Source organism: Cajanus cajan, chromosome 8 (genome assembly GCF_000230855.2).
Source record: "Cajanus cajan strain Asha chromosome 8, NIPB_CcT2T_4, whole genome shotgun sequence".
NCBI lineage: Eukaryota > Viridiplantae > Streptophyta > Magnoliopsida > Fabales > Fabaceae > Cajanus > Cajanus cajan.
In genome coordinates this window covers 6,875,119-6,897,878 of record NC_138524.1, presented here as the reverse complement: position 1 = coordinate 6,897,878, position 22,760 = coordinate 6,875,119, and the positions used below count along the sequence as shown (strand labels likewise).

General features: G+C 28.0%; 3 protein-coding genes across 5 annotated transcripts; 1 reads left to right on the top strand and 2 right to left on the bottom strand.

The window, feature by feature from the left end:
• Positions 1-965: 965 nt before the first annotated feature.
• Positions 966-3,290, top strand: LOC109798478 (aquaporin TIP1-2). Its single transcript, XM_020358789.3, has 3 exons — positions 966-2,287; positions 2,399-2,649; positions 2,760-3,290. Exons 1-3 carry the CDS (start codon positions 2,155-2,157, stop codon positions 3,132-3,134), a joined length of 759 nt encoding a protein of 252 aa, XP_020214378.1. The 5' UTR covers positions 966-2,154; the 3' UTR covers positions 3,135-3,290.
• Positions 3,291-3,757: 467 nt separating this feature from the next.
• Positions 3,758-7,913, bottom strand: LOC109798479 (Protein-tyrosine phosphatase-like, PTPLA). 2 transcript variants are annotated; one of them, XM_083062810.1, is made up of 10 exons: positions 7,712-7,913; positions 7,554-7,639; positions 6,772-6,819; positions 6,577-6,665; positions 5,965-6,018; positions 5,420-5,487; positions 5,262-5,311; positions 5,002-5,099; positions 4,824-4,872; positions 3,758-4,128 (listed from the first exon to the last, which is right to left on the bottom strand). In XM_083062810.1, exons 1-10 carry the CDS (start codon positions 7,774-7,776, stop codon positions 4,049-4,051), a joined length of 687 nt encoding a protein of 228 aa, XP_082918936.1. In that variant the 5' UTR covers positions 7,777-7,913; the 3' UTR covers positions 3,758-4,048. The 2 variants fall into 2 exon arrangements, with proteins under 2 accessions (XP_082918936.1, XP_020214379.1); XM_020358790.3 differs by lacking the exon at positions 4,824-4,872 and having other exon boundaries at positions 7,712-7,906.
• Positions 7,914-14,068: 6,155 nt separating this feature from the next.
• Positions 14,069-15,671, bottom strand: LOC109798274 (transcription factor MYB48). 2 transcript variants are annotated; one of them, XM_083062085.1, is made up of 3 exons: positions 15,520-15,671; positions 15,288-15,417; positions 14,069-14,872 (listed from the first exon to the last, which is right to left on the bottom strand). In XM_083062085.1, exons 2-3 carry the CDS (start codon positions 15,314-15,316, stop codon positions 14,332-14,334), a joined length of 570 nt encoding a protein of 189 aa, XP_082918211.1. In that variant the 5' UTR covers positions 15,317-15,417; positions 15,520-15,671; the 3' UTR covers positions 14,069-14,331. The 2 variants fall into 2 exon arrangements, with proteins under 2 accessions (XP_082918211.1, XP_082918210.1); XM_083062084.1 differs by having other exon boundaries at positions 15,484-15,622.
• Between the last annotated feature and the right edge of the window lie 7,089 nt (positions 15,672-22,760).

Below are 22,760 nucleotides of genomic sequence, written 5' to 3'. Positions count from 1 at the left end.
TAAAAACCTAATTTGGTCCCTTATAATAATTGTTTGTTTCAATTTAGTCCCACTTTTATTTTTGGTCTTAATTTGGTCCCTAATAAATTAAATTGTTGCAATGTTGGACTTCCGTCCAAATTATTTAGACGGAGTTAACTGTTGGCCACGTGGATGCCACGTGGAAGCTATGTAGATGTCACGTGGATGTCAAATTTTTGTCATGCATTTGGAACCAGAACGGCCCGTTCTGAAAGCGGAATGGCTCTGGTTTCACTCTTGGTGTGTTAATTTTGCATTCGGAACGGCCCGTTCCAGATGCAAAATTAACACACCAAGAGTGAAACCAGAACGGGCCGTTCTGATTCCAGAATGTCACACATGTCGTTGATGATTATGTCCAGAAATTTTAGATCGTGAGGACAATACTTATTCATATATTTATAATATTAAAAATTTTACATATAATTTTTAAAAGTATAAATATATATTATAGTTATTTTTTACAAGTTTTTATATCTACAATTATGATTAAGGATGAAAATAAACTAGGTCAGATTATGTTATATTATAATTTAACAGATTTAAACCTAATTTTTGTTAAAAATACATGTAAATAAATAACAATCTTAAAAATCTACTTAATAATAATTTAACACTAATAAAAACATATAAATAAATATGTTAAATCTTATAAAAATTAAGTTTAATTTATTTATCATATAAAGATTTTTAATATGTGATATAAATTTTTACAATTTTAATTTTTTTTTATCAACATAAACAATAAATAGAAAGTACAAAAGTTTGACAAATATCAAATAAATGAATAACTCCTCGAAATTTATATACGATAATTTAAATATATATATATATTAGAATATAATTTTTATTTTTTAAAATATATTATTTTTTAGATAAAAAAAAAATTGTGTATGTGTAAATAGTTTGTTTTTAATTTTTGAACCACACTGGTGTACTATGTTGGTTGGCGTTCTAGAACAGCTCGTTCTGAATCCAAAACGGCCCGTTTTAAAAGCCAGAACAGCCCGTTTTGCTGCACGCGTTGGTGTTAAATAATGCATCTGGAACGGCACGTTCCAAATGCAAAATTTACACACCATGGGTGCAACCGAAACAGACCGTTTCAATTACAGAACGGGCCGTTTTGGTTCTAGATGCATGACAAAATTTGCCATCCACGTGACATCTACGTAGCTTCTACGTGGCATCCACGTGGCCAACAGTTAACTCCGTCTAAATAATTCAGACAAAAATTCGACATTACAACAATTTAATTTATTAGGATCAAATTGAGACCCAAAATAAAAGTGAAATTAAATTGAAACAAACAATTATTATAAAGGACCAAATTAAATTTTTAGTCATTCAGTTATTTAGTGATTACTTTTATCTTTCTTATTTTACTTTTAATAACTATATATAATCTCCAATAATCCTATAATTATTAGGATATTTATTATTTTCTCTTTTTTTTACCGTAAGCACATGATGTATTTTCTTCCACTAGTATACATAAGATGAATGATAAAAAAAATAATAATAAACAAATAAATTTTAAAGAATATATATAAATAATATAATTCATGAAATCCAGCACAACTAACCAACATACCGCCAAAATCGGTCGGTCCTAAAGCTAATTGAAGGACCCACCATCGCGTATTGGTCATCACGGTGGTGCAGCCTCATAACATCACATCGCACCGTACACGTGGCTGCACGGGAACAAAACGGAGGCGCCCCATCTGTATTTATCGAAAGTCAAATTCTGTTTACAATTTAATTAAAATGAAGCAAGGCTCATGCAATTATGAATTTTCATGTACCTTAACATTATTATTTTTATACTAATTACTTGTAAAATCATACATAAGTTTTTTTTATTAATTTTTTAACAGAATATTTTTTATAAACAAGAGAGACAAGAAAAAATAAATGAGTGATGGAAGAAGAAAAATATTATACAAATTATTGTAGGACAAGTTGCTCTTTTTTCGTTTTTTCCCACGTGACTCTTACAAAGGTTCCTAGCATATATATAACCAGCATTTGAGTAAAGGTTAGAGCAAGAAGCTTTGCTAACATAACTAAGCACAAGGCATTATCATTATATATAAGCTTATAGTTGAAATCTTGTACCTAAGAAAAAAGATGCCGATTTCGAGAATTTCCATTGGAAACCCTTCAGAGTTGGGGCAAGCTGATGCACTTAAGGCTGCTCTAGCTGAGTTCATCTCAATGCTGATCTTTGTCTTTGCAGGAGAAGGCTCTGGCATGGCATATAGTAAGGACTTTGTTTATTTATTTTGTGCACAACTCTACTCTGTGTCTGGTTTTCATTGACAACAATTGGAACTATGCAATAACTCCATGAACTCTTTGGTGTTTTTGGCAGACAAACTCACAAACAATGGCTCAGCAACACCAGCTGGGGTGGTGGCAGCATCACTATCTCATTCATTTGCTCTTTTTGTCGCGGTCTCTGTTGGTGCTAACATCTCAGGTGGGCATGTTAACCCTGCTGTCACATTTGGTGCCTTTATTGGAGGCCACATAACCCTCCTCAGAGGCATTTTGTACTGGATTGCTCAGTTGCTCGGCTCCGTAGTGGCTTGCTTGCTGCTTAAATTTGCCACTGGTGGATTGGTAAGACACGTTGCAAACTTAAAATGTTACATATATTCTTTCATTCATTCCAAGATGCACTTGTCCTTGTGATTGTGATATATTCTTACTTTTTTGTGTTTCCATTGCAGGAAACATCTGCATTTGCATTGTCTTCTGGAGTGGGAGCGGCAAATGCACTTGTCTTTGAGATTGTGATGACTTTTGGTTTGGTTTACACAGTGTATGCAACTGCAGTGGACCCAAAGAAGGGTGACCTTGGGATAATTGCTCCGATTGCAATTGGTTTCATTGTGGGTGCCAACATCTTGGCAGGTGGTGCCTTTGATGGTGCATCCATGAACCCAGCAGTTTCTTTTGGACCTGCTGTTGTTAGTGGGACATGGGCCAACCACTGGGTCTACTGGGCCGGCCCATTAATTGGCTCCGCTATTGCTGCTGTTGTGTACGAGATTTTCTTCATCACCCCAAGCTCTTATGAACAGCTACCCGTCACAGATTATTAGGACCTAAATTCCCCAAGTTGGGGGCTGGGGTGATGGTTCTTTGATTCCCATGAGGGTGCTCTTTGTTGTTCACATGTTTGCATTTGCTTGTTTTGATTTCCGCTACATTTGTCCTGTGTTCTATAAGATCATTTACCAAGTAATTGTCACATTTAATCTTCGAAGTTTTAGCCAAACTTTCCATCATCTTATTCTTATAAATGATCCTTAGAAAGAGAGGGAATATAAACAATGCTTACTATCCTGAAGCCCATAACCATCATCTGTTAGTGCAAGAACACTATCTCACACGCACACACACACTTTATAAAGATTTAGAGCAGCGAAACAAAACACATCAGAAGAATTTTTCATCACACTGATAGTACATACACGGTTTTTATACTAAAAGTCCAAGTCTCATGACAGTTATTCAGGATACTTGGGTTCCAGAAACAGTTGCTAACTTGTCATACTACTTAATAATTGGTCTCTAACAGATACACAGGCCCATAATCAGAAAACTGAATTACAACACATTTACAACCAACTTGAATGCAATATTTCAGAATAAGAATGAACTAACTCATTTTATAAGCAAGCTATCATTATTAATCCACACGAACTATACTATAGGCAATATATTACAAATCAAGGTCTTTCTTCAAGCTCCTACCACCATCTTAATTGCAATTAACAATTACATTATTTGACAGTATTATCCACTCAAGGAAAAAGTTTAGAAGCAAATAAATGAATTTCAGAATAAATGTCTTTAGTGTCACATACAGAACGTTATTAAAAATAATTCAACTAAATACTTCGTGTGTGGAGCTAAAAATACAAGTTCAGAACTTCAGCAATCAATACAATATCACTAACCAAGCGGAATGGTGTTTATAAAAGCTCCTCACGCCTTTTTCTTTTCATTGCGTTTATGAAGTTTTGTACGTCGTTGCTTGAACATATGCAAGTAAAGTTTGAACCAGAGGAATGGATAAACTGTAAGTACAACCTGAATGAGAGAAATGGAGCATAATTTAAAAAGAATAAACAATTCACGGGCGTACTAAATAGACAAAAATGAATTGAAAAGAGGCATTTGATACACAGCAAAAACCAGTTTGAGTCACACTTGATTAGGGGCACTTGGAAGAGCTTATGTACAATCTATTTGGACTTACGGCATCAACTCTAGTGTAACTTTGTAAATGCTTGGGAGACTTTATGAAAATAACTTATGATATGTTTATAAGTTATATTTAGCTTATTTCAATAAGCTCTCCAAAATAGTTTATGAAAACAACCTACAGCTTTTATACCAAAAAAAATAATCTTATTTCTTATTTAATAATAAAAACACCTTATACATAAGTGCTTACATAATAAAATCCTATTCAATTATTCAGGACTCGTTTGGGTAAATAGGTTAGTTAAGCACTTGTTGGTTAAGTGCTTATCGTATAACTATATAAGTGCTAGTATAAGTTGTTTTTATAATTGAAGAAAAATAACATTAAACTATTTTCATGAAAGTTTTAAGCAGTTTTCATAAGCTATTTTAAAGAGCTTATTGAAATATGTTGAAAACAACTTGAGGACTGATCATAAGTTATTTTTATCATCTCTCTAAAAAGCCTACGCAAGTACTTATGTCATAAAATAAGTCTAAATAAGTTTTCCAAATGCACCCTTAATTAAGCTCTTTACCCAAATGCATCGACAGTTTGACACAACTACTTTGAAGCTTCCCCCTCTCCTATAGAAAGTCCAGTAATCAAAAGCCCAATCAATAGGAGACCAAAAAACACCATAAATAATTGATGTCAAGTGTCAACTACAAGATCCGTTTGAGATTATGGGTTATTGATTACTTTTAAGAACTTACCTTAAGGAAATCATAATAACTAAATGGGAGGCCTGAAAAGGAATCTGCATAGAGATTTTTCTTCTTTATAATTGGAAGCGCCTGGTACATAATCCATACTGTATTATATTAACAGATCAGTTACTTTATGAAGTGATGACATTTGATTAAGAAAGGAATGGGTGAGAAGTCAAGACTAATAGTAAAATCAATTTAAAATTCATTCAAAAACAAAATGTAGAGATAGAAGGGAGATATTGATTTATGAAATATGAACTCACTTTCACCAGGACCCACTCCCAAAGGATACAGCACAATAAACGCAGTGTACCTAATTAAAGGATAAAGCAACAAGCATATACTTGAATGGAATATAATAGAAGTTATCAACCTTATATTTGTACAACTTTAGAGAATATGGAATAAAATGGACAAATACCTGAGATAGGTCATCCACGAAGGACAATTTCCCAAACAACTAAAAGCATAATGTGAATATCTGATGACCTGCATCTCCAAAGATTGCAGTCCCAGTCATCGTTCTTACTCGGGAAAAAGATCATATATTTCTTTTATACCACAATTTTCATGGATTGCAGACATAAGATAGCATTAGTGCGGTAAAAGGAAAAACCTGGCTACAGTACACCATCAACAGATCACCTGATATTCTCTTGAAAAGAGATAAAAAATAATACAAAAAACCTACAGTACACCATAGGGTTTAAGAAAATGTTTGGGATCATTAAAGGAGTACTGAAATCCAAAATGCTAAAAATCTGTTTAAAAGTGAACTTTTCATGTGTTATGAAGTCATTTTCCCATTATTGCTCTACTAAAAATATCAGAGACATTATCAACAATGTCTGTTTTTTCCTTGATACGAACATGAGTATGTAACATTACATATCATGAATGACTGCTTTGGAGGTAATGCTAGAAAACTAAATATACTACATCCATTAAAAAAAATAAACAAATTACCTCACCCATGCTCCATGCAAGAAAAGTGATAAAAACTGAAGGTAATTCCTGGAGCTACAGAAAGCATGCATCAAAAAACGACAAAGTTAGCATCTATGTGACTCTGTCTGATTCACAATCATTGCATAAACAAGGAGTAAACTTTCAGATTAGTCCTCAAAATTTAAGGGCCATGCATTTCAGTCCCTAAGATTTAAAAAATTCTCTATTAGTTCAGATTAGTTCCTGACTTTATAAAAAAAATCATTTATTTTAGTCTTCTCTTACTCTATTTAAAAATAATGATAATAAAGTAAATGTCATTACTCATTTTGTCAAGTAACGGACTAACTGAAGAGTTTTAAAATCTAGACTCAAACGATCGACCTAAACATTTAAAATCTAGACTACAATGTTCGACCTAAAGAGCTTATGAAGATGAAAGTGACCAGAAATGGAATTATATTATTGAAATGAGTCTTGCCAACACACCCTGCACTTGTCAAAAAGCATTAAACAAAAAAAGTAAAACATATAACAGAAAAGCTTCACTTATTTAAAAATTTCCATTTTTAGTGCTATACAGATCCATGGCAAGACAAAACGACAATAACTCAAAATGCGCCATAAAACCTCATCGAGTTTCCGAACAATGGCGAGCACAAAGTGTGTCTTTCCTCCCCATTGCATAAGAGGAAGCAACGCCCCGCTGGGCACAATGCCTGAAATTCCACCACACCAACGTTAAAACTGCTTCTCCAATTTTAAAGTAAAAATTACATTCTGCTAACAAAGCAATTCAATCTTATTCACTGAAGTAAAACGCACCAATGGCTCCGTGTATCACTTCCAAGAACGCAGCGCATTGCAGAAAACCTTGAGCAGAAAAATTAAACAAAATAACTACATTTCTTAATGAATATATCATCAATTTTGGTCCCTAGAGTATTACTCTCACTCCTAAATAGTCTTCAAAGTAACTAACTGATTATGAAAATCCATAGCACAAGTACTTTAGCAATCGTGACTCTTAACCGGACTGAGCTTCGATTCCTATTTTGACATGAAATCGCAACCAAAGGTTCAGCTTTGCTCTTAAAACAAATACAAGAGCAGAATGGTACCTTACGAGCCAATTTTGTACTGTTATATTAGTTACATTCTCTAAAACTTTTTAAAAATTTTCAATTACATCCTTAAACAAAAACAAAAAAATTAGTCATCTTCTTTTACTTTTGTAGTTTAGTTGATGGAGTTAAAATTCGTTTCCTAACTCAAATTTTACTAAATATTTTTTATCTACCTTTAGTTTAGTTGGAGTTAAAAATTCGTTTCCTATCTATGAAATTTTATTAAATATTTTTTATATCTTGGTAAACACATTGCACTATTAGTCCATATCGATTTTCATATATATCGTGTTTTAAAATTTAAACCCTACCGTTAAAAAATTTCCTACTCTCGTGCTTCAAATTAAGAACTATTCAAAAGAGAGAGTAATATTCGATGAAGCAATTCAACGCTTATTCCTTTTCAATTGTGTTTGTTTTACGCAATATATGGAATGGAATGATTAAAGTGCGAGAAGAGGAGTTTAGGAATGAACTGACAGATTAAGTTGCCGGCGGCGGCGTAGGTTCCGGTGACGGAGGCAGTGGCGAGAAGATTGCGGAGAATGTTAATTAGGGAAATTGTCCTGTGAGAGAGAAATTAGATTAGAGAGAGTGAGAAAGAAAGAGATTAGATAAGATGAAGGATTTTATTGTACCATCCAATGGCCTGAAAGGAGTTGTAAGCGAGAAGATAGAGTGTGGAGATGCGATTACGAGACATTCTCTCTCGATTTCTTGTTTATCGTGATGGTTATGATTCTTATGAATATGAACTTATCGATATGTTCATCCATTCCCTGGAGATGGGTATATCCTACATGCCTTAATTTCACACTAAACTCGCCGCTTCACTTCTATTTTGAATCACTTTTTTTTTTTTCTATAGAAGACAATTTAATTTAACTTCAGATACAATCAAATACTACTAAATATTTCCCTTTTTTTTATCTTTATTTTAAAAATTAACAAATTATTATTATTTTTTATAATGTTATTTTTTAGCGAAAATTAAATAATTAAAGGAATATTTTTAAGTATTTTAGTGAAGAATAACAAATCAATAAAATATTCTTTTTATTAAAATTATTTAACAACTTCTTTTCTTTCTATTTAACTGTATTATGTATATGCAGCAAACAAAAGCAAGTTTTCCGTTATTTGGATATGCTAGTTCCAAAACACACTCACAGCTCATAAAGCTAAATAATAATTTGTGGAAGGGTTTACTAATTACCAATAATGAAACCACATACACAATTCCAATCCAAAATCATTTTGTTGTTTTGATTAATCCCACTAGTTGTGCAAGTTATATTATTAACAATTATATCATTCAACTATTATGATTCTATTAAATAAATCCTGTTTTAAATTTAAATATGTATGTTCAGACTAAATATTTATTATATAATTAAAATTTATAATAAGTATTATATTTGAATATATAAATTATATTATATATAAATTTTATATAAATAAATATTTTTAAATATATAAATTATATTTTATATTTATGAAAAAAAAATTGTTGTAATATAATATTATTTTTAATTATTACTGATTTGTTTTAAAAATAAAAAAATTATTAATAATAAATATGATAAATACAAATTAAAATAATTAAGAGTTAAAAAAAAATCTTCTAAAACTCTAAAAGAAAAAGTGCCTAAAAATGTTCTTTCTAAAGAAAAATACCTAAAATTATTCTTTCAGAAGATAATTATTTTCATGTTGGATAATCTTGTCCAAAATTTTAGATGAGTTCAAATAATAAGTGTTGATCGAGGTTAGCAGCACTCGCATACATGATTCCAAATGGAGAATATTGAACCTTCATCCCATTTTAAGGTGGATTGGGATGAGGAAAGAGAGGTACATAGGGAAAAGGAGGAAAAATAGAGAAAGTAATAAATTTAACATGTAATATAATAAAAACAAATGTAGAAAGATACAGAGAAAAATATTAATGAAGTAGAGTGAGTTGTAAAAGAATAGAATGTATGTTCATTATTATCCATTCTAAAATGCATCTATGAAAAATAAATCATATCTAAACTCAAAGTAAGATTATCATGTTATATTAATATTATCATTCAGAGATCTTAGACTTTGTGTTAAGAAATGCGACTAATTTCAAATTTCTATAAATACAATCAGTTATTATATTAAGCAAGTATATACATAAAAAGAGAGGGGAGAGAGATTCAATTACTCCACTGAATAACTTATATTCTATTTTAAATTTTAATGATTCATTTGTTCAATAACAAAATTTTAATACATAAATTAATTATGCAAAATTTTAAAATATATGAAAAATATAGGATATTTCATTATACATATTCAAATCAATATATAAAATATTTTTATGATTATTTATCAATTTGAATTAACGAAATGGAGTATCAAATAAAAATCATCTAATACTTTATTTCATTAATTCAAATCAACATATAAAATATTTTTATAATTTTATGTCAAATTAAATTATTGAAACGGAATATTAATTTTTTTTTAGATTTTTTCAAATTTTTCATACTTGATCTATGCATTAATAATTTTAAATTTAATAGTTTAATTGTTAAAATTTAATGTAGAACATGAGTTATTGAGTAAAATGTGATATAATGTTTTATTGTACAAATTTTTTAAGATATTTTTACCCTTTTATTTACGATGGTAACTATACACTTCCTCATAGTAGGATAACTTAATAATTTTATTTTCCTAATTTAAACAAAAATTATTATTTATCCTAAATTGTTTTCCTCTTTAATTGCCTACTCCGAAACTTTTTTTATAACTTCTGCATCCTCCACACAACATTAACAAGATACATGGTGCCTTTTTATTTAATTTTTTTTTATAAGCAAAAGAGATAGTTATCATATTTAACGAGAATACTCTATGTTAAATGAACAAAAAAAATGTTACTATATTAAAAAAGGTCACTTGCTTAAGTGTCGAGTGTCGACCTACTTCTAGTAGGCACTCATCTCTTATTAACCGTTTTTGAGTCATTATCAAAGTATAACACCACCATAAAGAGATTTTAAACTTTAGTAACATGTATTTCGAACTATCAGCTTGGGTTTGATCAAAGTCAATACAGTTTTACGTCAATTTCCATTATAAAGAATTGAAGCACTCTTATAACATATAATTAATGTTTAGGTTTGATTCTTACTTGTGATTTTTTTTTTTATCGATACATGATACGTAAGTGCTCCTATTTGCAAATATGATTAAGATATGTTACTGTTAGGTCAATGTTAACAAAATATTGTGATAAGTGGTGTCCAATTCAGCATAGCATGCATCTTCATTAATCTAATTTTCCTATTTAATAAAAGTATACTGCTTAAGTAAGGACTAGATCTTTTTCTATAAAAAAAAAAAAAACAAAGGACGACTATACATCATTAGGGAAAAAAAAACTTTGCATCCTACTTCTAAATAATTAACATGATTAAACTTCTAATATATAAACTATATTCATAATACAAATATTTAGACTATTTTTTAAAAAGCTTTACCACGTGTTGTTTTGTGTTGTTTTATGAACAAATATTTCTCCTATACAGTTCTTTACAATAAATTTCACTTATACATACATGGGCTGTTTCATATCAAGTTATAAACAACGAATATTTCTTATAGAAATATTGATAAATACTATTAAATTAAAATAAACAATTCAAATTAAAAAAAAATAATGAATAAAATTATCACATATTATTATTATAATTATTTTTATCATAATAGTTAACATAATTGTCATCGTCACCATTATCTACTTCATCATCGTCATAATTATTATTATCATTGTCACTATCATCGTTATTGTTGTGGTTGTCTGAACCACCATTGATAATGGTGGGACAACAGTGATGATAACGATAATAATTTTCATAAAATTGACATTGAGAGTGACAACGCAACCATAATGACAATCTTAATGTTATTGACATTGGGAGTGACAACATACACGATATTGACATTGAGAGTGATAATACAACAAAATAACAATGATGATAATTTTAATGATATTGACATCGGGAACAAAACATACACAATAATGACATTGTGAGCGACAACACAACAATAGCTATAATAATTTTAATGACATTAACATTGGGAGTGACAATATACACATTATCTCTTTTAATTTATTTTTTATATTTTTTAATTGAATCTTAACATATATATTTTATATTACAATATATATATTATAAATATAAAATATAATTTATATATTTTAAATATTATCCTTCATATATAAATTAGAAGAAGAAGAAAAACACGAACATGAGTGTTTCTAGGACCTTCTTTAATGAATTTTTTAGAAATTTTCATTTTACAATAGTATTTTTTTTAGAGATTTTTCTTAACCTTTTATCTCTTTTAATTTATTTTGTTTCTAAATTGACTCTTAATATATGTTTAAAAAAAATAAATAGTTAAAAGAATATGCCACAATATAAATAATTTATTATAAATTTAAAATATAATTTATATGTTAAAAATATTTATTTATTCATATGTTTATTTATATTTATAAATCTTAGTTATAAAATATAAACATTTATCTTGCATACATCAAAATACTAGTTCTAGTTTTAAAAAAATATTTATTTATTTTCATTTAATTTAAATTTAAGTACTCGTATTTAAAATTTTTAATTTTGAATATAAAATTTAAATGGATGAATTTGCGTAATTTTTATTTTATTAATTATATTAACAAATGGATACTAGTTTTCCTTATTTCATATATGTTTTTCCTTTGCATGAGGCCAACAGTTGAGAGACAAGTAACAGCAACTATGTGATTCCTTTTAGGTGATTTTCTTAAGGAATGTTCTCTCTCTCTCTTTCAGAACTTTCTTAAGTGAAAAGTAGTAAAAGAATTGCGTTAAATGACTGAAATGTAAACATAAAGGCTGTATATAAACTATTGAAATAAAAAAAATTGTTATGTTTAGTCCTAAGAAATGTTGCAAGTAAACGAAAGAATATTAAATAAAATTGTAAAAGGAAAAAAAAAATGGTTGGAAAGATAGACTTTGTATTCATGTTTGAGGACATGTCTTACATATGAATATGATATTCTTCTGTTCATTCTTTGTACATGAGATACCAACACTAGTCCACTATGCTATCATTAACTAGCCACGTTCGCGGCAATTGTGGTTGCATATTGCTTAACATATCATGAGCAATTGGCCAAGTGGCCTTATTCCAGACGAGTTTTTCATGTCTTATCCTCTAACTTTTGCACAACTATTCCCCCCAAAAATAGTTGATTTGACCTAAATTCAGAGTATACTCAATCCAATACAATTTGACCCCTTTTAGACAGGTGGCCCAAAATTGACCACTTAATTTTAATGCCAATAATTTCTTATAGAAAAAATAGTAAAGAAATATATACTTTAATTCCTACTTTAATTTTATGATAGTGTATTTTTATATTATACATAGAGTTTTGGATTCAAATTTATTGTTGTACATGAGAAAAAAAAATTATAAAATTCAAAATCAAACTAACTTATGGTATTTTGATAATAAAAATATGTTTAAATCAATTTTTTCATAAATTAGAGAAGCCTAATATATAAAATAATTTTATATTCCTGAAAATCTTAAAGTAAAAATTTTAGTTTACATATTTGGTCATTATTTTTTAAAAAAAATTCCTAAGAATATAATTTTTTGAAAATCAATTTTATCTCACTTTTTCACATGAACCTTTCTACGAGGGATGACAATCTAGCTTTTATAAATTAGGAGAAAAATTTTATATATATAAAAAGATCACAGTATCTTTTTTAAAATAAAAAATATATTTTTCTCGCTTTCTCTTTCTCACTCACTCTCATCCTCCTCTTCCCTGTTTTAGTCTTTTTTTTCTTTTTTTTCTCTTTCTCGTTCTTTATTTGTGTCTCTCTCATTACTCTCCTTCATTCCTCTCTCCCTCTCATATTTCTATTTCTCTCTTTTTCTTATATTTCATTATTTATTGGTCTTGTTAATTTTAATAATATCATTAAATCTTATTTTATTTTTATATTTTAATAGTATTTGTTAACACTTATTTTATTTTTATTTTTTATTTGAATAAAATAAAATAATATATTTTACTCTTCTTGATTATAATGTAGCATTTTTTATTGAATTCTATATTTAAACAATTTTAATAAGTTTTAACTTTTTAAAATAATTTAATATCATATTTATAATAAGATTTGAGTAAATAAATATATCTAATGAGTTTATTTTAATAAATAATATTCGTGTAAAAAATATTTATAAATTCAAGAAAATATTATTGTAACCAAACAAAAAATTTTAATTATCAAGAATCATGTATGAATATTCTTATAACTTTTATGAGTAACCAAACATATTTTAATTATTCTCAAGATTCATGATGATTTATAGGATTTGTAATTCCCAAAAATCATAATTCTTATATATGAAAAAATTTCTACCTTATCATACATTCTCTTATATAAAAGAAAAACAAATAAAAAAGAAAAATAAATAAAAATTTTCAGAAATTAATTTATATATTTTTTCATATTAACTTATTTAAAAACTTATTTTTAAACAAAAGTTAGTTAGTTTTAAATATGAAAAATTTATTTCATTTTATTTTATTTATTCTCTTAAAAGTGTAATAAACAGACCTCAATTTATTCAATGTGTTGTGGCCTCTTAGATATGTATGTAGGTAAGACAATTTTATTTGAGGTACGGTAAGCTGGATTTTTTTTTGTGTAATTAGTAAACTGGAAAATATAATCCATGATTAAGGTGCAAAATTATTTTCTCATATTAAACCTGAACCATAAGTTTATTTATGCGCTAAGTTGACTTCTAAATTCTAATCGATCCGTGTATTGCATCTTATATATGATTCGGATTGAAAAGCTGTAGAGATTATTCGCGCATTTGTAGCTAGTGGCTGCTAATTATTTAATATAATTAAAACGAATTTGCTATCTTGATTGGTATCCAAATGGGAACTTAAGTGCTTTATATATATTTTACATTCAGAACATATCACCTCCCTATTGGATGTTTCTTTAAAGTAAAACGTCCACAAACATTGAAATAGACTACAGTTACACTTGAGATCGATTACAGCTGTGTCACACTATGGAGGACCATACTATGCTGTACAGGTTAAGCTAGCCTTCTTATTATGACAGATGGCACACAGAAGGACAAAATATTCATAATTGGTAAACAAAGAATCCTAATTAGTCTGTTAGAAATATGCATTTCCTTGGTCATAGCATGGAAAATATTGGTCAGGGAATAACATCTTGTTACTTTCTTCCTCATCCATCACCCAAAGAGGGTGAGAATTGTACTCATCCCATGATGGAGAAGGCATTGGAGGTGGACAAGAGAAGTTGCAACCCTCTTCACTGTGTCCATCATACACAGGTTGCAGATTATAAATGTTCTCTTCTGACTCAACAATATCATTCCATATATCATCCATAGTGTACCCCTTTTCACCAACTTGGTCTTCTCCAACACCAAGTCCAATTAACCCCATCATGTCATCATGATCATGTCCACCTGTGTCATAAAAACTCTCTTCTCCAGCCTCCTTGGAAGCATGTGAATCCACAACATGGTTGTTTGAGGACAGTGAAGATTGACAACTAGAAGACACACGTGATGCTAATGATGCAGCACGTTTTTTCTCTTGTGCCTTCTTCTTCCTCATGTGAGTCCTCCAATAATTCTTAATCTCATTGTCCGTGCGCCCCGGTAACTTGCGAGCAATCCTTGACCATCTGCACAGGATCATCACAGTAAGCAACAAAATTCGAACTAACTAATTCACAAAATAAGGTCAAGAGAAATTCATTTTTCATCTATCAGAATCAAACTTTGTGCCAAATGATTTAGAACAACTCATACTCTCTGCCAAACCTACATAGCTATACCCTTTTTTATTTTTTAATAAACTAAGATATTTCTTAGCTAAAAATTAAAGACTAATCTTTGTACATGAGATCAAACTCTTAATTACACACTAGTTAAGAAATAAAGTTATCTATCAATTTTGCCATACCTATTTGATATAAGATTAAAAATGAATATAAATTGAAGACATATATATAAGTAGTGTATTGGGAAGGAAAAGACTAGAAGAAATCAAAATTGTGGGATCTGCAGCTTATAGTGTCTGCATGTATGTTCTCAAACCTATTTCCCCATTTGGAATGAAGCTCCATCACGAGTTTCTCTTCTTGGGGTGTCAGCTTCCCTCGTTTGAGATCAGGGTGCAGGTAATTAACCCACCGTAACCTGCAACTCTTACCTGTTCTATTCAAACCTACAACAAAGTGAGGTAGTTAAAGGGGGCTTCATGTATAATTTAGCATGTCCAAAATATTCATACCTATTGACAGTCTCCCTCCACCCTCAAACCTGATACCTTAGCTATAAAGTCCCATCTACGATCTCCGAACATGGTAACAAAATACACCAATTTGAAATCCTCTTGTTCTGTCCAGGGACCCCTTCTGATTTCTTGCTGAACCATCTTCTTCTACACTCTCTAATTAGGGAACTCAACTTTATTTTCTTCACTTGATGGACTTACGGGGACCTATACGGGCACTAGCAGTATTTATATGTGTTCTGGACACTATCCACTATCTATGAGTTTTATTTTTATAATAAGCAAAATTTGCATATCCACCATTCATGTGGTGCACGCATGCTCATTCATATTTCATCATTTGCTATGGGCAATTCTGGATGGTGACGTCACCTATTACGAGGGAAATAATCAAGGGAATGGATCAATCTTGCAATGTTACTTTCGGGATTAGTTTTATCAATTTGTACCCGCAACACCAACTAATTAATCATTATTCATTATTATTGTTTTAGCCATAAGAGTGTTCGATGAAAAAAAAAGTTATTATTTTCAATTCATTATTAGTTTAGCGAATTTTTTTAGAGTGAACTGGAATATATACATTTAGTTGAAAATATGTAATGTAGATTTGGCAAGGTATAGAATTATATATATTATAGAATAAATGTCATAAGATGAACGGGTGGAGGGAAATGACTTTAGGAAGCAACTTGATCTTTTATTATACAATTCGATCAATTGATGCGCTCTTGACTTTAGTAAAGAGGAGGACAAGGTTTTCCAACAAGAGAAAGTCGAAGTAGACAAATCAAACTTTAAAAGTGGAGAATAGGAAGAAATCATTGGGGTGTTTTATATATAGGCGATTTTTAATCTCATAATACAAAGTGAAAATCCCAGAAGCTAATTCATGTTAATTATTCAGATGTCGGTCCACATTAGGCTGTTCAATTCTATTTCGGGAAAATAAATTAATAAGTCGCAACATGAATAAATAAGAGACCTTGAGATACTATTTGTTAGAGACAGAATGTGCGCCCCGCCAAGTTAGGGGAAAAAGTTAACATATGAAACACGAGAACCTTTGTTTAAAATTTCGCATTTGTAGGAACGTTTGCCATTTGATTTGCTTCAGATGTATTAAATAACAGTTCATATGCTTCTTTAAGAAAATTAAGTCAAAAGTTAGAACCGTAAATTGAATTTAAGAAAGAAGTTAATTTTAGTTTATCTTTTTATTTTTATCTTATAAGTATTTATAGAAAGATTATAATAATAAAAGAATGTACTATATGTAAAGTTTATAAATTATAGACACTAGTACTGGTGAACCACATATAGGATCCACTCTTGCAGCTTTATGCTAGAAGGAAGGAAACATCCTCGTGTATGCAGGTAGAGGCAACACATATCGGATCCGCTACAAGAACATTTTTAATGGAAATGCTTATGAATTAAATTTAAGAATGGATTTTATGGAATTTTTCATTAAAAACAAATAATTTAGTAATTGTCATATAAGAGTTGTAAAATAATTTAAAAATTCATTTTAAATTCTTAAGGACGGTGGTTTTTTTATTTATCATATTATTAAAACACCATATTCATTAATTTTGTTGATGATTGATAATTTTTGAAAACTTGATTGATCATTTTTTTAGTCTAGTTTCTTTTCTAAATTCTTTTTTCATTTGCAAAATTTGAACTTCAAACATTATTTACTCATAACTAAGTTTTGTCCTTGTTACATACATCTTTGGAAGTTTTACCGATTTTGGATTGTATGAAACCTATAACTTTTGGTTAATAGATACCTCTTCCCAACGAAGCCATCAAGGTTAATACATATGACAATTCCTTTAGTGATTAGGTTGAGTTGGTTTTGATGGCTCAATTCGTGATACATTGGATAATCGATTATGTGGTTATTTAGACAATTGTGAGTTTACAACAAATTTCATACCTAAGTTCTATATGATTTATTATGGACTCAAAGTAACAAAAGAAACACATTATATGCGTGTAATTTGAGAGACTGTTTCCTTCATCTCACTTGAACTCATTTTCCATAGAGTTGAGATTTATAATCTCACTGTTAGCATTATTATTATTTTATATTCTGTCATGCAATTTTTTGGGAACCTTTCCTTTCATTAACATTTTAAGAGACAAGACAATTATATAGTATTCACAATCTCTTAAACATTTCCTTTCTTAGGATCTTTCTTGCATACTGTTAGCCAAAAAGAAAATTAACTCTTGTTCATCCTTTTTACTCTTTTAGATGTATGTCAACCATCTCTTAGCAATTAATTATTATAGATACTTTGTTCATTAGACCAAATTTTTTTTATTTCTTTATGTTTCATGCTAATAAAAAAGTTTTAATTTAAAAATTTTATTCGAACTAACAACTTATTAGTCAATTATAAAAAAAATTTCATTCATTGGAATTAAGGATTTGAATTTAACTAGAACCTCGTGCATATTATTTTTCAACCTTTACCACCGAGTGGACTCTAATAATTCTAGTTAATTTTAATTTAAAAAACTTGTTTAAATTCTTGAACTTTATATAAATTATAATACCCAACAAATAAATTAAACAATTCCAACGATATGATTGTACCATTAAAATGCACTAATTAATATGCAATTATTCCATCCTCTAATTATTCTCCTGATATCCACTCTAACTTCAACCTCCGAATTCTAACTTGTTATAAAGGAATATTGTCCCAGAGTAACAGAATCTCTCTACCTCGGAGGAAGGGGAAAACATCTTAATTTCACTTGATTAATCGCTTAAATTTGGTGAGAATAGTTTATCCGGGTAAGAGTTTATATTAATTTTTATATCATAAAGCTTTTGTTATTTGATCATCATAACCAATTTACAACATTAGAATAAGATCACGATATCGTATAAACTTTTCGCCTTATGTGATTAGTCCAGACATGATTCGGAGTACATAATTCTCTAGAAAGATCCGAAATTGGTCGCATTCGGAGACTCAGTGGAGGTAAACATTAAATTAAACAAATGAGACACTCAAATGATTCTAATTGGACATAGAATACAGGCCTGCTTTTGTGTGATTTCATTATTGTACAGATGTCGAGTTGATTAGTGTCATTCATGAAATAGTAATTAACAACATGATAAGTAGATAGGCAGAGTGGAATATGGCATCATTTGAATGCACTGTTATACCACCACTCAATAAACTTTGTGGTGGCGTGTTCCTTTCTTGAAACAGAAGACAATTCGTCAACCTAATTTATTACTTCAGTTACACCATCAGCCACTGTTTATAGAAGTAAATATCTTTTCTCATGCTCATGCTACTTGATTTAATGTAATATCTTCATCTTTAAGTTTATTAATAAAATGAATTTCTAATAATAGTCAACGGAATAATTAGAACGCTTTTATTGCAACAAATGAATTTCTAATATAAAAAAATCTGGAAATATTTTTATTTTTTTTAAGGTTGTTACGTGCAAAAATCTGACTTACTAAGATTTTCAAGATGTGACAACAATACTAATAATGATGGTATTTAAAAAAAATACTTAACAAAGTCATTAGAGAGTATTATAGTTTTTCTCTATCCGTTGAAAGTTAAAATTACATATGCAATGTATCCTTTATACGGAAAATATTGACATTTATTTTAGATATGATTACTATATTGTGATATTATCGTTTTCTCTATTTTTAAAGGATAAATCTTATCAATATTTGTTAATAATGTATTTGTAATGGGATCTTCCATAACTTCAGAAGACCAAAGTATGTACATGATTTGTTTGAACATTGTCTCATCATATTGGAGTACTTACTCAAGGTCTTCATCATGCGATCAAATAATTAATTGATATCTCATATCTAGTTCAGATCGAAGTCAACTTAGTCTCAAGACTCTCAACTCTTAATTTCAATCAGTACAAAGAGATATTTTTATTTACACCTAAAATTTGGAGCTTATATATTTTTGGTATTTTTTTTCATGATTAGTGAAGGTGAAATAATATTTTTAAAATTACATCTTACTTCTCAAAATTGTGAAAATAAACTAGAAACTTAAATCATGAAAAAATTCCAGCTGAAGTAGAATGAGTTCCTCAATTGATTATATTTGGCCCAACTTATTTTTATTTAATTTATTTTTATTGGAAAAAGTTGATCAAATAGTTATTAATAAAATCCCTAGAAAGTTACTTTTTTTATAAAGAAAAAATAATAAGTAGCTTTTAAAAAACTACAATTTTTATGTGGAACTTATTTTGGAAGCTCCCTCTTCCATTTTCATTAAAGACAATTTCGTTTATTTTTAACTTTTTTTTACCTCCAATTAATTTCTATTATACTAATCTTATGATGTAGCCATTAGAGTTGGTCCTTGCTGATCATAAAAAAAAAAAAACGACAGTGTTCACATAAAACAAATAATATAGAGCCATTTTTTTTTATTCACAATATTTTTTTCGACCAATAAAGAAAAAGAGATCAATGTTTTAAAAGAAAATTAGCCAAAAAATGTGTTTAATAAATATTAAATGTTATTTAATAATCCGCTAAAATAAAAATTTTGACTTAATTTCAATTTTTTTTCAACCATTTATGAAATTGTCAAATGTTATGTTACTTTTTAATATTAAATATATTTTTAGTGGTTCAACGTTTGTTAATTTTTATTTTTTATTTTTAAATAAATTTTATTTTATTTTAGTTTATGTTTTTTCTTCATGTATATAGAAAAGTTTGACATTAAGGACCAAAATGTAAAAAAAAAAACAAAAAAAAAAACAGAGAAAATTTAGTGACTAAAAATAAATATTAACAAAAGTTTAAGGATTAAAATCAATAAAATATTTGTTCAGAGATAAAATTAAAAATAAAAAATCAACGAAAGTTCAAAGATTAAAAATATATAATTTTTTTTACTTTCGTACCGGTGTCCTAAAATTTCATCTTAAATTAACCTAGCTTAACCAGAAAGCAAGTAAAATTTAGTTAATAATTATTTTTTTCAAAGAAAGAATATATATATATATATATATATATATTATACAAATAAAAATAACTTTAAGAATTAAAATAATATTTTATAAATTTTAAAGACTAAATTAATTGATAATATTATAATTATTTTCTTAAAATACGAATTAATTTGTTGTATTACATAAAAAAAATCTATGGATTAATTATATATGTTGAGTTCTGTCAATAAGATGAAAAATATCCGAACAGTTCTGTTATTTTTTTTACTTTAAACTAACTTCTAAGAGAGGATGAAAAATCCATAGCAAAATTTTTAAGTTCTTTTCAACATTGGATTTAAATTAACTTACAAATAAATTTAAAAAAAAAAACTACATAATATGTATGAGAGCAAATGCCTACGTCTTTTCAATCAATAAGTGAGGAAGGATCCTTAATTAGTAATGATTTTGATTTATGGTTCATTTAATTCCCTACAAAATTACTACAATGAGCTTGAGAATAATTGAACAAATCATAACATAAGCTTGAGAATAGGGAGGTTTCTTAGTGGAGAAATATATTGAGAGAATAGCCAAAAAAAAAAAAAAAATGGGCTAGTGAGGTGGATGCCACCAATTTGTGGGTACACCACTTATTTTATCTTCTCCTTCTCAAGGTCTTGACCGTTTATATTAGAAGATAATGAAAGGGGTCCCAAATGTTCTTTGCAATGAAGTAAACAAATATATAATTTTTTTTATTCATATAAATTGGTTTTTTTTTTTACTTTTTATTTAATTTAAAAAAAACTGCCTATTTTTAACCCTAAATAAAGAATTATTGATAGATTAAAAATATAATATTTCTAATATATATAGACTAAAAATGAAATCTTAAATGAAAATATATACTATATTTCAAAGATATAATAATATATTTAAGACATAAATAAATTAAGTCAGGCAACCACGCAACAACTTGTGAAAGTAATTTTAATCACTCCACCGCCATCTCAATCTTTTTATAATTTTCTTCCATAAACGCTAACTTTTTTGTTTCCTTTTATTTATTTTTATGATAGATCGATTAGATTACATTATTATAAATTAAAGTTATTTTTATATTATTAATTAAATAATTTTATTGGTTAAAATTATTTCAGAATTTACTATTAAATTTAAAGGTGTTAATTAGATTAACAGCTACTTCATTAATCAATAATAAAATTAACATAATATATGTAATTTTAAAACATATAATTTTTTTTACTGTTTTCAATTGTTATTATTTTGGACCAAGATCTAACCCAACGTAGGCACGAGCACAACAAATAACGAATGAATTTTGGCCAAATACACTCCATTTCAATCTATATGGATAGTGTACGAGAGTTTGGGAGTTAAATGCATTGTAACTCATGATATATCGTTGTCGTCGAACACTAATTAAATAACAAACAAACTATTATAATTAGCAGAAATGTTATTAAAAAAAAAATTTATGACATTCTTTTTAAAATGTTTTTTATCGGCTGAGATTTATTAAAAATAATAAAATTAACAAGATGTTTTTAAACTAAGGATTTTTTTTTAGTTCTTACAATTTATTTATTTAATTTTTAAAGATTAACTAAGTTCTTGTTATATTAGATTTTATTTTCATATTATTGAATGTCTGAATCAACTAAAATGGGATTATTTAATATTTGATCAATAATTTTAAATTTGAGTTTTGTGTACACACTTGTATTAAATATTTATATAAAATTTTTATTGTTTTATCATAATGTATTAAATAAGTTTTATAAATATAAAATTTTATATATATACAATACATTTGAAAAGAGGAGAAATCAACTTAGTTTAAATTTTATTAATTTAAATTAATGTATAAAATATTTTTATGATCATTTTGTTAATTTAAATTAATGAAATAAAATATTAAATAATTTTAAATTTTGTTAAAACTTTGCAATATTGAATAATTATTAAATTTTTTTAATTCAACTGTTGGATCATTGAAATTTAATATAGAACATAAGTTATTGAATAGAACAAGTTTAGATAGACTCATTCTTAGAATAAATAAATCTCTCCTCATATAAAAATTACTAAATAACGTTATATTTGTTAAGACACACATTACTGAAAATTTGAAAAGAAAAATATTAAACTTTATGTAATTTATATAAAAAAATGTTAAATAAACTAATTAGTCAAACACATAATTAACTCAAATGATTTAATTATTTAATTTGAAATCCATTAGTATAAAATATGTCAAGTATAATATAATTATATGA